The sequence below is a fragment of the Neomonachus schauinslandi genome, chromosome 2, assembly GCF_002201575.2.
Source record: "Neomonachus schauinslandi chromosome 2, ASM220157v2, whole genome shotgun sequence".
Classification (NCBI taxonomy): domain Eukaryota; kingdom Metazoa; phylum Chordata; class Mammalia; order Carnivora; family Phocidae; genus Neomonachus; species Neomonachus schauinslandi.
The window spans coordinates 126,374,172-126,391,853 of NC_058404.1; the positions used below are offsets into that span (position 1 = coordinate 126,374,172).

At 37.3% G+C, this 17,682-nt stretch overlaps 1 protein-coding gene across 2 annotated transcripts in view; it reads right to left on the minus strand.

Moving 5' to 3' along the window:
- Window positions 1-17,682, minus strand: part of PDLIM5 (PDZ and LIM domain 5) — a 204,191-nt gene that overhangs the window by 130,767 nt on the left and 55,742 nt on the right. For both annotated transcript variants that reach the window (XM_021680426.1, XM_044912907.1), the window contains exon 3: window positions 4,884-5,035. In XM_021680426.1, the coding sequence (XP_021536101.1) occupies window positions 4,884-5,035 (152 nt within the window). The remainder of the gene's footprint in view (window positions 1-4,883; window positions 5,036-17,682) is intronic.

A 17,682-nucleotide genomic window follows, 5' to 3' on the forward strand; every position in this document is an offset into this window, starting at 1 on the left:
AAGAAAAGAAAAGAAAAGAAAAGAAAAGAAAAGAAAAGAAAAGAAAAAAAGAAAGAAAGAAAAGAAACTTCCAATCCTACTCCAAGGATAAAAGACAGATTAAAATGAAATTTTCCACACCTCCATATTCATTAGATACCCAGAACACAGTGAATCAAGTCTTATCTTTTTAGGATATCACAGAGAGATAATATATTTGCTTTATTAAATACCCCCAAATTAGACTAGGTAGAAAAAAACAGTTACAAAACAACCTTAATCATAAGCAAGCATCTTTATCTTACTTTTTCTTATCTAAACCCTGTTTTCAGATATTGAGGGTAGGCCTAAAGAAGAAATCAATTAAGTGTATATACTATATATTTATTTAATGAGTTGATACATATCAATAATACTTAGTGCAAAAAAAATTCACGAAACAAAATTGCTGGTAACTTTCATTTCAAAAACAAAAATGGCTTTTCTCTTATCTTCTCCCCCTCAGGATTCCTGGGTGGAGGTGAGCAAAACTCCGCAAAAGTGGCAGTGTTTCTGACAGTGCTAGAAGGAAAAGGCAGTGCCACCACTACCAAGACGTGGGGAGAAGCTTGATCTGCTCCTCCTCCTAGCCCCTCCTTCCAATAATGAAGTCATTTCTCTCCCAGACCTTGCTGTAGATCTGGCCGGGCAGCTACAACTCTTCAAGTCTGTCTCACAAATTTTTTTAGGTCCAGGAAAACTTAAATTTGATTACAAACATTATAGTGACCCACAAGGCTCTACAAGTTCTGTCCCATCTCAAGCCACTTCCTGCTACCTCCCTGACCTCACCTCTTACCTTCACTCACCCCACCTTCACTCACTCTGCTCCAGGCCTACTGGACTCCCTATCAGGCCACTGTGCCACTTCTTCCCTCTGCCTAGGACACGCATGACCCACATATCCAATAACCTTCTCACCGAAGCTTTTCTGGCCACTCTATTTTAACTTGCAATTCCCTACCCCTGCACTGCCTATCTCCCTTACGTGCTCTATTCTTCCCCATACCACTTAGCACCATGGGATATAATACATGATTTTACTTACTTTATTGTCTATCTCTGCTCGATAAAAGGCAAGCACTGTGAGGCAGAGATTTTTGTCTGTTTTGCTCACTGCATGTCCCCAGCATCTAAAACAGTGCTTGGCACATACTAAAAGCTCAAAAACTACTTGTGAAATAAGTGATTCCAAGTTTGGGAATTAATGCTGGTACCCATCAAATATTAATTAGACATTAAGAACATAAAACTATACAAGATGTTGTTAAACACAGATCATGCAAAAAACATGGTCTTTGCTTTCAAGGAGTCTAGCTGGAGAAGCAGAACTAATATACATGGAGTGATTATTATACTATACTATACATGGACAGTATTAGGTATGACTATTAACTAATTAGGTTTATTTGTATGACTCATGGAATTTGCCTTTTTATTCCTGGTTATACCTAGCACATACTTAATTCTGAATCAAATGGTATAAACTTGTCATAGGAGTTCAGAGGGGGAAAAAATGAATGAGTTGCAAAAGTAAGAAAAGACAACAGGTAGACAATGAGGTTCAACATAGGCTTTGTGGATGTAGAGGCTTGTGCTGGCAGTGAAGAGATGAGTAGGCATCTCAGATGAAGTGAATTTCATAAGAGGACGGACAGGCAGGTGAGGGACAGTAGGAAACTTAAATAAAATGATAGTACTCACTGATAAGTAGTGATAATCTGGGGAGGACAATTTGAGTCTAAATCACAGGGAACCTGATCCTTTGAGCAAGCAGACTCAAGTCTGGATGGAATCTCATAGCACATGCTGTACCCAGCCTGGGTCCCCTGGAACCCTTCTACCAGGTTGGTCCAGCCACTCACGAAACGCTAAAGGTTCACACCAGCAACTTCCTGTGTAAGCAACAGAAGCTACCTCCTTCCCTCCACCCTGCATGTACATGCACACATATCCGCACACATCCATTTCCAGGACAACTGATGGCCAGTGACTAACAAATGCAAGAGAAGGGGGACAAAAGCCCTGTTCCCTTGCCTCAAGGCAAGACAGCCCCTGTGGTACAATTTTGTACCAAAGTTACCTCCTGGATCAAGCTGAGGCTAGATACCCCTGAAACCACATCCTCTCAGTTTCTTCTTCTTCCCAATCCTGCTTCCCTCACTTTGTTGTAACATTTCAAGGACCTCTCTTGATATATTACTTGTACATGAATTCTATCTCAGGTTCTGCTTCCAGGGAAACTGAACTACGACAAGTCTGTAACGGGAAGTACTACATATTCACGAAGAAAAGTACATGTTTAAGAAGAAAAGAGTTACACAGCACAAGTACCGTTGTAGGTCATTCAGTTTGGAAGGAGACTACAAAACAGTCTGGTTGGTAATAGATGGAATAAAAAGGGTAAGGTAACAGGAGGCCAATTAAGGATGCCGTTGGCAAATTCAGAAATAAGTGGAAGAAGAATATTTGCTTCCATAGGAGAGAACTTAGGAAGAGAAGCAACTTAGTATAGGGAAAGATTGAAACTAACTCTTCAAAGTTTTATTTTTTTCCTTGAAAGGCAAAAAATATTTCTTCAGTAGTATTGTTTATGTTTTAGGGCTTTTTTTTTTTTTTTTTTTTGAGAGAGAGAGAGCACTCACATGAGAGAAAGTGGGGTGGGGAGTAGAGGGAGTGGAAAGGAGAGAATCTTAGGCAGGCTCCACACACAGCGCAGAGCACTATGCAGGGCTCGATATCATGACCCTGAGAGATCATGACCTGAGCTGACCTGAGCTGAAATCAAGACAGATGCTCAACCGACTAAGCCACCCAGGTGCCCCAGTAGTATTGTCAGTGTTATACCATAAATTCTGTTAAATGCAAATCTCTTTTCAGGTTGACATTACTTAATACAAGTGTTCAAAACTTGAGAATAACAATGAATAACAACGGGACTCTAAAATTCTCTCTCCTGTTTTGGGCCCTGATTATCTATATTCAGAAATATGAAAACAAGATTAACCAGTATCTCCAAATGTTTAGAATGACTTGGTTTGTTAAATTTCATATTTAAGTAGCTTAAAAGAATCTTTATTAAGGGTCATTAACAGATTACTTAAACTGGAAATATATACAAACAAGGTAATATCTGGTTTTCATCTACTCTTATGGGACTCAGAAGTATTTTCAAAAGAAAGTAAGATAGGGGCGCCTGGGTGGCTCAGTTGGTTAAGCGACTGCCTTCGGCTCAGGTCATGATCCTGGAGTCCCGGGATCGAATCCCGCATCAGGCTCCCTGCTCAGCAGGGAGTCTGCTTCTCCCTCTGACCCTCCTCCCTCTCATGCTCTCTGTCTCTCTCTCATTGTGTCTCTCGCAATAAAATTTAAAAAAAAAAAAAAAGAAAAATAAGATATACGTAAGCTTCTAAACTAATATCTAAGCTTCTTGACTTCATGGTACCCTTTCAAAATTCATACTCAGTAATATAACGACTATAAATAAAAATGACTACTTTTCATTTAATTAGTAACAATAATTTTGTGTTATAGATCTCAGTACAAAGAACAGAAAGGACACTACAAAAATAGAACTTTTTAGCAAGGTTATTTTTTTCTCTTTGACTCCTTTATATGCATTAAAACATATACCTAACAGCTATCAAAATTTAAACACAAATAACTGTTGACTGAACAGTCCACTGACAGCAATTTCTCCCTGCCACACACAAAAAAAGGTTGGGAGGGGGGGGACTGGTTACATCAAAGTAAATCTGTAAGTCTAAGTTCATAAAAATTTCTCCTATTCAGTTTTAAGATCAAATTGATACACTTCCAGAGAAGTACATAACTTACCCTGTATATATCCTTTAAATAGTCCCAGGAGAGGCTCCAAGAAAAAAAAGGTTCCATAGCCAAATACATTTGGTACCAAAAATGTTATTCCCCTCTTAAAAATTAACAATATACACAATAATTTACAGAAACCTCTGAGATGTTTTGGGGGGGAAAATGGTGTTTTCCAAATTTTATAGAAATAGAGAACACTTCTGTAATCATCAAAAATAAGACTTATTTAAAATCTTCCATACCCAGCTGATAAGTGATAGCTACGTTCCCTATAAACTTTAAAGGTTGAAAGCTATCATTCAGTCACCCTCTCCCATTTCCTTTCACCTCCCTTCCCTTGGGCCCAAGAAACTACAGTAGTTATAACTTTAGAATTCATAATAATCATAGGGGACTTACTAAAATATATTTCTTAATCCTTTCAGACATTCTGATTCCTATCAGTATTTTTAACAAGCAATCCACATGATTTCAAGGCAGGTCAAATGTTGAAATGCTCAAAATGCCGGATATATTATAATTAATGAGATGATTAGCTATGCTATAACTGAGGCCAGAGTAACTTTAAAAAACAAAAACAGTAAGTTCAGAAAATCTGCATTTCAAATGTAAAAATATTTTTTTCTACCCAGGAGAAAAAGGGCAAAAGACATACTAAGAATAGCCAAACCATATCTTAAAAGAATACCTTCTAATATACTGCTCAGAATATTAAAGCCAAGAGTTTTACCCTATAAGAATTTTTAGCCTGTACTCTATTGATAAATTTCAGGAATTCTTAGATTTTTCTAAGACTGTACACACAATTTTTATCAGTACATGAATGACATGCCTTTTTATGGGGAAATAATCCAAAGCTTTCACCAATTTTTCATACTGTTCGATTACTCAATTTAAAAGCCATTATATTTTTTAATTTATCTACCTGAAACAATGGTAGTAGAAACTTCCTAGTTAACGCCGCAGATCAGATACACAAAAACACACTCCTCAGTATTGTTTTCTCTCTCAGAGGCAAATAAAGTGCAAATTACCTTTGCAGAGTCATATTCAAAGAATCTGTACAGCCCTTAATCTTGTTCTGGGCTTCAAGATGAGTCATTCCATGTGCACTTATTCCGTCAATGCTGAGAACCACATCACCTATTCTTACATTTGCCTGGGATGCTTTGCCGCCATCTTTGAGCTGTAATAAATACATTTCATTAGGAATGTCACTCTTTAAAAAAGAGAATAAGAAACACAGACGAAAATTATACTTTTGTTTGTATTAAAAGTATATTAATATACTTTTAGACAAAGTATTAAAAAGTTATCTTGATTAATAGGTAAAGTTAAAATTCAAATGACTTTCGTGTTTATTTTCTTAAATTCCTATTTGCTCTCTAAAAAACTGAAAGAATTTTTTGAAAAAGGTTCCCTAATAATTTCTCCATTTCTTTATTGTGTAACAGTAGCATGTGACTGTTATGAATGAGGAAGAGAAGCAGCCAAGGAAACTACATTTTAACACCTGTCATGTGAATAGGGTATTTAAACTCTTTTCGAAATAATGCTTAAAACTCTTTAAATGTCTGTATTTTTGTTTGAGCACAAAGAGTAACACAGACAGAGGATCTACTGAACAATCTTTCCTGTTGAGTCCAATTCCTCCCCAGTGTTTGGGGAACTGAATTCTTTTAGATCACAGGCCCAAGTATCTTTTACACTAGATGTGCTTCCTGCTCTAGGCATTTAGTAGGAGGGGAAGGAAACCAGTTGTGTCTGAGACTGTCAGACGGTTTTGTGTACCACAGTCTTTAATCCTCAATCTGTCTTCCCTTCTCTAAACAATTTTCTATGTGTTCACATAACTTAGTTTGATCTCCTTCAAAGTTCATATGTATCTATTTCACTGCTCCAAAAGAAGCAAATAAAAAATTACAGTAAAATGAAACACGATGCAATTTTAATACATACCTAGAAACATGGAACAAGTACAAATCAAAAGAAACCATTCTAATTCAATGACAAGCTCAGAATTCAGTAAGTGTAAGTAGATCACACTGAATATTGGGTTGTTGGAAGACAAGTGAGATTTCACCCAAAAAAGAAAATAACCAATATTCCTCAAATACTTAAAAGTAAAGGATTTTACACAGTTTCTCTTTGGAATGATGAAAAAATTCTGAAAATGGATAGTAGTGATGGTTGTACAACACTGTAACTGTACTTAATGCAACTGAATTGTGTGCTTAAAAATAGTTAAAATGGGGCGCCTGGGTGGCTCAGTTGGTTAAGCGACTGCCTTCGGCTCGGGTCATGATCCTGGAGTCCCGGGATCGAGTCCCGCATCGGGCTCCCTGCTCGGCGGGGGGTCTGCTTCCCCCTCTGCCCTCTTCCCTCTTGTGCTCTCTGTCTCTCACTCTCTCTCTCTCAAATAAATAAATAAAATCTTTAAAAAAAAAAAAAAGAAAAGAAAAAAATAGTTAAAATGATTAACTTTTATGATTACCACAATTTTTTTAAAAATGAAAAAAACCAACTAAATATTTTGGAGAACATTTTACTAAAATTACTTCTTTTTTTAAAGATTTTATTTATTTATTTGACAGAGAGAGACACAGCGAGAGAGGGAACACAAGCAGGGGAAGTGGGAGAGGGAGAAGCAGGCTCCCCGCGGAGCAGGGAGCCAGATGCAGGGCTCGATCCCAGGACCTTGGGATCATGACCTGAGCCGAAGGCAGACGCTTAACGACTGAGCCACCCAGGCGCTCCTAAAATTACTTCTTGATTAAAAAATATATTGGGCGCCTGGGTGGCTCAGATGGTTAAGCGTCTGCCTTCGGCTCAGGTCGTGATCTCAGGGTCCTGGGATCGAGTCCCGCATCGGGCTCCCTGCTCCGCGGGGAGCCTGCTTCTCCCTCTGCCTTTCTCTCTCGCTCTGTCTCTCATGAATAAAAAAAAAAAATCTTAAAAAATAAAAAATAAAATAAAAAATATATCCCAGGGCGCCTGGGTGGCTCAGTCAGGCTAAGTATCTGCCTTTACCTCAGGTCATAATAATCCTAGGGTCCCAGGATGGAGCCCCTTGTCAGGCTCCCTGCTCAGCAGGGAGTCTGCTTCTCCCTTTCCCTCTGCCCCTCTCCCTCTGCTCCTCCCCCCACTCCTGCTTGTTGTCTCTCTCTCAAATAAATAAAATCTCTAAAAAATATAAATAAATAAATAAATAAATAAAATAAAAAATGAATCCCTCCACAAACTAAACAAGAACTGAGTACTGGAATTCACAATTTGGAAGCAAAGCAATAAATAAATAGATAACGAGTGTTCAGTCAGGTTAGGTTTTGATTACCATCAGCTGTCAAACTCTTTCCTTAAAAATAATGATCAAGGCAGACCAATCTTAGTACATGAGAATAAGTATCTGTCTCTAAAATCAAGAAAATAGTGGTGAAGATTAGATCCATTGAGACAGGGCCCATGTCTGTGTTCCTCTCCACTCTCTCCTAATGCTAGAAGTATGCCTGACACACTACAGATCTTCACTAAATATATACTGAATAAATGGATACCACACATTTGTTATTTAACACTGGCATTTGTTTTAAATTGTGAAATGGGGGTGCGCCTAGCTGGCTAGTCGGTGGAACATGGGACTCTTGATCTCACGGTTGTGAGTTTGAGCCCCACGATGCGTATGGAGCCTACTTAATTAAAAAAATAAAACAAAAAACTGTGAAATTAGGAAAAACTAAAATTTTACAGAATTAGAAATTTATTTTAAAATACATCAAGTGACTAAAAAAATTCTTGAAATTTGTAAGAAAAAATACCTATTTGATCAAAGCTATACAAAATCTCACAGACACAAAGTGTAAAAGAAGATTTCAAAACTTTCAAATGAAATATTCTCTATCACATACATAGTATATCACATACATAGTATATCATGATTTTATTTTCATCTTTACACTAATAGAAACAATCCTCTTAGCTGCCAAGATATTTAAGGGCAAGAAAAATTAGTAGTATGTTGACACTAAAGAAATAAAATTTCCAGAGTAACAAAGCAGATCAAAATATAACTCACAGCACACTTATCAACATAGCTATATTATATATATATATATGTACACATATACACACTATTTATTATATATTATATGATTGACAAAGTAGTTCCAAAATTCAAAAAAATTAAATGGACTAGTTTTCACAATCATGGGATCAAGAAAAAAAACAATTAAGATAGAACTTTATTTATTAAGTATATTTTAAAATACTATAAAGGCAGGTATATTTATTAAAATACAAAAGCTGTGTAGGGTAGGAAAAAAGTCTAAAAACAACAGTAACTAATTTTATTAAAAGATACAGTTTTACAACATTAACAGGTGTAACTGTCTTTTAATAACCACTATTTCTTTTTATGAATTTAAATATAAAGAAACCACTTAATTGAATAACAGAAATATGCACTGTTCTTCTCATATGCAGAGAACCAAAGAAAACTGTTCCTAAAAGCCAGCAATGCCACTGCTTTCTATGGGATTTATTTATAGGGTTGTTATAATGATTAGGTGAGATAAGAGCTCAATAGATGTTAGCTATTATTATTATTTCCTTGACTTCAGATAACTAACCTGAGAAACATAGGGGCTGTATTAAATGATCTCAAAGGTCCCTTCCAGGTGTTTAAGATTTTTTTTTTTTTTTAATTCATTTGAGACACAGAGATAGAGAGAGAGAGAGCATGAGCAGGGGAAGAAGCAGAGGGAGGGGGAGAAGCAGGCTCCCCACTGAGCAGGGAGCCCGATGCGGGGCTGGATCCCAGGACCCTGGGATCATGACCTGAGCTGAAGGCGGACGCTTAACCATCTGAGCCACCCAGGCGCCACTAAAAGTTCATCTATCTGGGGCACCTGGGTGGCTCAGTCTGTTGAGCGTCTGACTCTTGGTTCTGGCTCAGGTCATGATCTCAGGGTCCTGAGATTGAGCCCTGCATCAGGCTCCATGCTCAGCAGGGAGTCTGCTTTAGATTCTCCTTCTCCCTCTGTCCCTCCCCCTGCTCTCTCTCTCTCAAATAAATAAATAAATCTTTAAAAAAAAAAATAAGGGATGCCTGGGTGGCTCAGTTGGTTAAGCGGCTGCCTTCGGCTCAGGTCATGATCCCAGGGTCCTGGGATCAAGTCCCGTGTCAAGCTCCTTGCTCAGCGGGGAGGCTTCTTCTCCCTCTGCCTGCTCTGCCAGTTGCTCTCCCTGCTTGTACTCTCTCTGACAAATAAACAAAATCTTTAAAAAAAATAAAAATTAAAAAATTAAAAATAAATAAAAGTTTATCTGTGAGCTGTCTGCACAAAGGTATAGATCTAATCCTAAAAAAAGAGTTAAATCTGAAGGACTTCATTGATAGAGCAAAGGAAAATCTATTCCCTTCCAAACTGAGCAAATGAATTGAAATTTGAATCCTGATAAGAGAAAGTATCAAATAATTTATCCCAGATTTTATTTTAGCCAATGCTTGACCTTTATTTTAGGTAAAGCGTTAAAATAGATAGATAATGGATAGGTAGGTAGGTAGGTAGGTAGGTGGGTGGGTGGGTGGGTGGGTGGGTAGGTAGGTAGATAGATAGATAGATAGATAGATAGATAGATAGATAGATAGATAGATAGATAGATAGGCAGGCAGGCAGATAGATAACCAGAAATAGAACACAGCTAAATTACCTCATCATTTCTCACATTAAGGTAGCCTTAAAATAGAAACTGAAACCTATGGACATTTCCTCTAAATGTATCCAATAAAAGCAATTTAAATACTCTCATCCAGTAGTAACATAAAGGTAATGAACAATGTAGAAAGAAAATAATCTAATCAAATCCAGTGTCATAACTAGGTAAAACTTTTCTTACTCCTTTGTTCTAGCTGCCTGCTAGATTCTAAGAGCCCATGGTCTCAAGATGTCCAAATCCAACTTCTTAGAACTATCTATCCTTTTAGGATTGCTTTTACTCTGCCACCGTTATTTTTAGATGGCAGAGCACAGAAATCCTATAGACCCTGTGAATTCTGCCTCTTCCATAGGTACCAACATCTAGGGAAATTACTAAATTGTATCTATCCTTCCATTCCTCTCCCATGCTAATCCATACTCAACATGTCACCCTGAACTTGCCTACTAAGTACCACAAGAGTTTTCTAAAGACCTCCTATCATCAAACTCTCCATATTCCTCCCCCTTTCCTCCATCTTCACATTTCCATAATGGTGGCTCTATTACTTCATACTAGAGAGTTCCAATCATGTCAACTATTTATAAAAAGAGGGTAAACAAATTTCAAATACCTTCTTGCTTTCTACAATCTAGAATAAAGCTAAAGCCTGAATTGCGAGCTACCTGTAATTTGTTACCAACCTGTTTCCAACTTTAAAACAAGCTTTATAAAGTCAGAGATCATGTTTTAGAATTTGCTCTCCTCTAAGAACTTTGAATATTGTAAGTATTAGAAAAATATCTAATTAAACCATCGTAAATAAGAAATCAATAAAGTGGCATATCAGTTTAATATGCTAAATTCTAGTAGAAATATACTTAATTCATCAAAGAGAGAAAAATGGATCTAATCTGAAAATGAGAGTCTTCGATTAATCATTAGGCTGAACTGGTCTAAGTAAGGTCAAAACTCAAACCACATTTCTAATAGAACAAAGTAAATCCATTTTGGATAGTTAGTGATATATTTTTCCTAGGACCTTCAAAGAGATATCACAACTCCTCTTGATATCTTTATCTAACAAGCATTAGGAAGAGCTTAATTGTGGGGCACCTGGGTGGCTTCGTTGGTTAAGCATCCCACTCTTGATTTCAGCTCAGGTCATGATCTCAGGGTCGTGAGATCGAGCCCCACATCAGGCTCTGCGCTGAGTGTGGAGCCTGTTTAAGATTCTCTCTCTCCCCCTCTCCCTCTGCCCCTCTCTGCCCCCAGCTCGTCGTACTCTGTCTCTCTCTCTCATAGACAGATAGATAGATAGAGCGAGCTTAATTGTATTTAATCACAACCTTTTCTCAATCAATGATCAGAAATGGAAACAAATGCCCATCACCATCTATATAATCTTTCAAATTATTTAAACTGTCAAACAAATTCCTTTCTGTCTATAGTTTTTTGAGGCCAGTAATATTAATCATCTTGGGTTTTGATAATAACATCTTTTCTAAATCTCCAACCATCTTTAGTATTCAATACTCGGGTTTTCTATTCACACAATTTAAACTAAAGAACATGAAGAGCCTGAACTAATGCTGTATGTATAGTGGGAAAGGCCCAATGCATAAAAACAAATTTAAGACTTGTTAAAGACGGCATCTCACTAACTACTCCTATGAGCTTCATTTATCCCCACTTCCTCAAGCCATCCACTCATTAGAAAGATAAATGGTTTTTTTTCCCCCTTAAATTGCGTAGGATGTAGCACTATTATGAATTGTTAGCAGCTAAGGAAAAACTACAAGGTCACTCATTATTTTCATAGTTCATTTTTTGTTTTTGCCAGTCTGAATAGCTTGCATTCATTTGAAACAGTAAAAACTTTCTGTCATCAGTAAATCTTGTACATATTATATGACAGCCTTAAGTGTATGTGTATTTCATAAATGCACAATGTGTAAGAAGGAAGCAGTAGTGGGAGGCTCCTGGGTCAAGCTCAGCATAAATCAAACTAATCACAAGCAAATGCTTCTCCTTTGATCTTGAGATGCGTTTTTATTACTGTTGTCCAATTTTCCATAAACTTAATTGTAGCTGTATGTTTCTTTAAAAACATTGCTTTGTGGTCTCAAGTTGCAAGCACACATGACTACACATGTTGGAACTACATCTGAGCTTCTGTTTACTGATGCAGAAATGAAGGTAAACCAGGACAACTATATGCTCTTCAAGGGAATGGTATCTCTACTGAGCCTCCCCATTAGCCTAGATGAGAAAGGCTCTAATATTAATCACCTATACTTGGACTAAAACCTCTAGGGATTCATTGTAACCCTTTTATACTACAGTTATGGATGACAAGAAGTTTTCTCTTGAAAAGCAAGTCCAGTCTTCAGTAAGCAGATGGGGGGAGAGAGAGAGAGAGAGAGAGAAAGAGTGTGTGTGTGTGTGTGTGTGTGTGTGTGTGTGTGTGTGTGTCTGTCTGTCTGTCTGTCTGTCTGTCTGTTATGGGAAAGGATGAAAGGCACCAAGACTTGGGCTTCCCCCATCTGACTTTGACCAGGAAATACCCAAAGGCAAATGTTCTTCAGTCATTTTAGAGGAGTAGCTCTTCTCACATAACATTTTTCTATCCTGAGAAAGAAATGACCCAGAAAAGTAATTAGGACTATTTACTGAGCAACAACAGTAAGTAAGCAACTTTGAGAAACACTTTTATCTTTCTTTGCCATTATCAGGTAGTTTTAGTCTGTGTTACAGATGGAAAAAGAGAGCTTCAAAGGGACTGCCTATGTCCATACAGCAAATAAGAACATAGTACAGAGCACAGGCTTTGAAATCAGGCAAACATGAGTTCATACTCATGTTCTGCCATTTCTCGATTGTGTGACATGAATTTACTAGACCTCTCTAAGCTTCATCTATCTCTCCTTAAAATGAGGACTACAATTCCAACAGTCTCACAGACTGCTTGAGCAGATAAATAAAACACCAGCATAGCATATACCACACAATGCAAAATAAATGTTCACTATTATTATTATTATGCCATGCCACCAATTCACATAGGCTGGATGCCTGTTTCAAGGACCTACAGGGCAGAGAAGACAGCTTTTCAAACTGACCAGTCAGACCTTCTGGCTTCCCCTTCCCTCCATAAATAAAGACAAAATATCCCTTCTTCATTCACTTTATTCCTTCGTCTTCTCTAAGCCTTAAGTTTTCCTTTACTCAGCAACAGACCTCGATATGCTACAGGATCAGAACCAGCTTTCCATGTCCTCTTTCTCTGCTTACCACTATCCAATTCTGAATTTTCCAAACTCCATTCTCATAGGACAGCGACTTCATATCACCACTTCCCAGGTCAGTTAGATGTTGCCACTGTACCAAAAGGCCAAAGATTAAGAATCAATAAGATAATATTGGTGAAGAAGCTTTTTTGAAATGGGACAGGAAGAAAAAAAAAAAAAACAAGAAAGCACAGAGGCTAAAATAGGGAACCAGGACTACGAGAGAAGAAAGGGTCATGAGGTATTCTAGGTTTGGTAAACTAGATCCAGGCCTTGTCTCTGGGTCTGTTGTACCTCCATGTGCATATGCAGAAAATAATATTTAAATTGAACTGAACATCAAAATAATAAGAGATGATTTTATACTTTGATTTGAATAACTAAAATAACCTAAATGACTCTTATTAATAACTATGATTTAGAGTCAATTAACTCACAGTAATACCAATGTGTGTCACTAAACATGTCATTAACTTTATTGTACTCAAATAAAATTTATAACTAAACTTCCCCCAAATGCTTAGTCTCCATGCAAATGTGTGGCTCCAGCAGCATTTCTTCTTAAAACTTTTTAAAAATATATACATATATATATTTTAAGATTTTATTTGCGGGAGAAAGAGAGAGGGGACAGAGAGAGCACATGCGTGCACACAAGCGGGGGGGGGGGCAGAGGGACAAGCAGATTCCCCACTGAGCAGGGAGCCTGATGCAGGGTTCCATCCCAGGACCCTGAGATCATGACCTGAGTTGAAGTCAGACATTTAATCAACTGAGCCACCCATGTGCCTGTCTTCTTAAAACTTTTCAACAAGCGGGGCACCTGGATGTCTCAGTTGTTAAGCATCTGCCTTTGGCTCAGGTCATGATCCCAGGGTCCTGGGATCGAGCCCCACAATGGGCTCCCTGCTTGGTGGGAGGCCTGCTTCTCCCTCTCCCACTCCCCCTGATTGTGTTCCCTCTCTCGCTGTGTCTCTCTCTGTCAAATAAATAAATAAAATCTTTTAAAAAAAATAAAAATAAAATGAGCATTTTAGGGGCTCCTGGGTGGCTCAGTCGGTTAAGCAGCTGCCTTCAGCTCAGGTAATGTTCCCAGAGTCCTGGGATCAAGCCCCAGATCAGGCTCTCTGCTCAGCGGGGAGCTGGCTTCTCCCTCTGCCTGTCACTTCCCCTGCTTGTGCTCTCTCAGTTAAATAAATAAAATCTAAAATAAAATAAAATAAAATAAACACTTAAGAACGCATGGGTGGCTTAGTCAGTTAAGAATCCGACTCTTGATTTTAGTCAGGTCATGATCTCAAGGTTGTGAGACTGAGCCCCACTTTGGGCTCTGCGCTGGGCATGGAGCCTGCTTGGGATTCTCTCTCTGCCTCTTCCTCTGCCCCACGCCACCCTCTCTCTCCATCTCTCAAAAAAAAAAAAAAAAGAGCATTTAATATAGCTGCTACATTGCCCTAAGGTTTTTCAAAAAGAAGCAAAATGTTTAGCCACAACAGTGACTGCACCACTTAGAATTCTCTAATGAAATGTACCCTTCCAAATCATAGGGAATCTCAATATGCATGCAAAAACCTCCATATGCCTTCCCCTGGAAATAAGCCAGCAGTGACAAACCTCAGAAAATAGGTGTTAGCAATATAAATGATTTACTGAAGATATATATACCCAAGTATATTACAGAGACCATCTTATAATATAGATAACACCATTTTAATAGTCAGATGTTTACTAAGAACAATACGCAAAATTAAAATTACCTTGGTAACTATCCTATTACATTCTGTGGGTAACAAGCAGGAGACAGGTACCTATATAACGAACCATAACCAACATGCAAGTTTTCAACCTCTGCATACTTTCCACAAATATGGAATGCTTGGAAATGTATGACCCTAACACCATGGGTATGACAAGAATGCCCTCAGACTTAATAAATGTAAAAAAGGAACATATAAATATGACAGCTATAGAAAGAAACACTACCAGAAATTTCCCATGTTCGAAAACCATGGGAACTAAACCATGGAAAAATAAAGATGCTATTTTTCTAACAGTGCTGTTACCAAAATTTGGATAAATATACCAACAAAATTATATCAGTCTAACCAACAGGATTTTCTTGAGGCAGAGAAAAGCACTGAGGAAAGTCTTATTTTGAAAAACTCCTAAGGAACAGGCAATCTTTTATTTTGCTTTAAAACGTACTTTCTAGTACCTACTATAGGAGAAAACATTTGAATCCAGACTTATGAGCCTCTGGTTGAAAGTCTCTAGGTGTTTATCGCCCACATACTTCCCAGAACAACATGGATTTGACTTTTGCACTGCTACCCTTCAAAAAACACGTAAGAATGTATGAGCATTACCCCAACATAGAGAACTCACAGAACTTGTTTTCTTGATGAAAGATGAGTGTTACTCAATCGTTGACCGAATTTCACAAGTAAAAGTGGTGGAGTTTTTAACCACTAAAGTGAGCAGAAGTAAAGAACATTTGAGAAGTACTGATTTTTTTTTTTAAACGTATCCCTTAAGCTTTTTTCAAATCCCAATGTATTTACTATCACTCCAGTACTTATTAAACTGCCTTACAATATTACACTCAACACTTAAAGTTGTTCTGTCGTGCATTGTCTATTGTTATATAGTGTTGGCACCTCAACCAGCCTGTAAATGCTACTCAACTACATATAGAAAGCTAATCTCTATCTTGGATGTCTAATGTGAACATGCCCCTTTAAAATTTGAGGCTACTTTGGATTCATTTTAATACTCTTTTCTGTGAAATAAAATCATTTGGCTTTTTGTATGTTAGAATGGTGAGATAAAACAATCACTGATGTCTCTCTGTGAGTAAATTTGTAAACTCCTAACCCATGTGAGCAGTGGTTACTTTAACTGTGGGCCTTCTTTTTTGGCTTATGAGTCAAACTGTAATCAGTTTTACCCCAAAGTCTGAGAATACACCTTATATGGTAGCAATGAAGAGAATACCTCAAAGTATGTGTCATTATGCCTCACAAAACCAAAGGGAAATAAGAGGGTGATTATGCCTTCTCTTCCTTATGTAGCCACTGAGCTCCCTAGTTCAAACACAGGGCTGCTCTTAATACTGTTTGTTCTAATACTCTAAATCTCTTTTCCATGATGAGTCCTTCTTTATTGAAGTAACATCTTTATTCTTCTCTACCAGCATCCTAATAAAATAGAAACGTGCCTTCTTAAACTGTAATTCACTATTAAGACGCCACATAACACTTTCTCATTCTACAGCTAATCCATATGTGTTTAAGTCCAGAGATTTAATGTGCTTTGTAGTTAATGTGTGAATATAATTCTACCAGAAATGTGAAAAGTATGGTGGTTTATTAAAAAAAAAAAAAAAAGAACACATATATAAACATCTCTAAATCAAACAGATTTGTTAATTACAGAGAAATTTGTGTTTCTATGTAGTCCACTTTATAATAATAAGGAAAATGGTAACAAATGTCATTTGTTAAAGATGAAAAATGAATTGGTCAACTCAAGTTTACCTGAGAAGAGATTAATACTGAAATTCACACATTTGAACCCTCCCTCCTCACTAGGTTCTGTTCAAGGATGAGACGAATCCCCTAAAATTGTATGCAAATTGTGTGCAACTTTGCATGTATTTTCATTGAGTCAGTCCATAGTTTTCCCCAAATTCTCAAAGGCATCTATGACCAAAAAAAATGTTAAGAACGAATGATTTAATGAAACCTTAAAACAGTGTTTCTCAAAGTGTGGTTCCTAAACTACCAGTAGCAGCATACTTTCATGACAGAAGAAAAAAATTCACAAGCCCTTCAAAACCCACAAGCTAAAGATGTTACAAAACCAAAAGAAAAAATCCATGAACATCAAGAAAATTTAAGAACTCAAAGCAGAGTTAATATTTATTTAATGTGGTACAAAATCATGACTTCACATGCTATGGCAGGTAAGTATTTAAAAAAACAACAACAAAAACCAGGGACTTACTTTTACAAAATTCCTAAAATCTTCATAGTGTAAATCACTAATATTTAATAAGGGCCTATTCCATTTGATACTGAATTCAGAGAAAGGGTATAAAGAACTGGCATAGCCCTCTCCCTCATCTACTATTTAACTTTCCATGTGTGTATGTAACTTTCTATAAAGCAATGCTCCTCAAACTATCTGTGGTGAACACTATCTGTGGGGAAAACTTTTTCCCCAATCTGCCTTATACCAATTCTTCTGTAATCTATAATAAAGACAAATTAATGGAAAATAAAATTTAAGAACCATATAAAATATAAGACCAAATTTCTTTCTTTTTTTTTTTTTTATTTATTTGACAGAGAGAGAGAGAAAGCAAGCACAAGCAGGGGGAGCAGCAGGAGAGGGAGAGGGAGAAGCAGGCTTCCTGGCAAGCAGGGAGCCCGATGCGGGGCTCGAATCCAGGACCCCGGGATCATGACCCGAGCCGAAGGCAGATGCTTAACCGACTGAGCCACCCAGGCGCCCCAAGACCAAATTTCTTATCATCAGATTCAACAGACATAAAATTACTCTATCAAACCACACAAGTTTCTAGATACTGACTCTTGATTTCTGTCCTTATTTCATCTCAAACTATAACCAACAGTTTGCTGGTCTGCAGACCAGAAGGATTTTCCTCTAAGCAATGACTATATCTTTTACGTCTTTTTAGGTCTATTATACACAGACTTAAAAATAACACACAATAAACATTTAATGAATTACCATACTAGAAATCAATGATATTTAGTCAACAGGCTATTGTTTAGTAATTTATTTCCAATTTTCTTTGCTCTTATGTTAAACATAAAGTGATGAA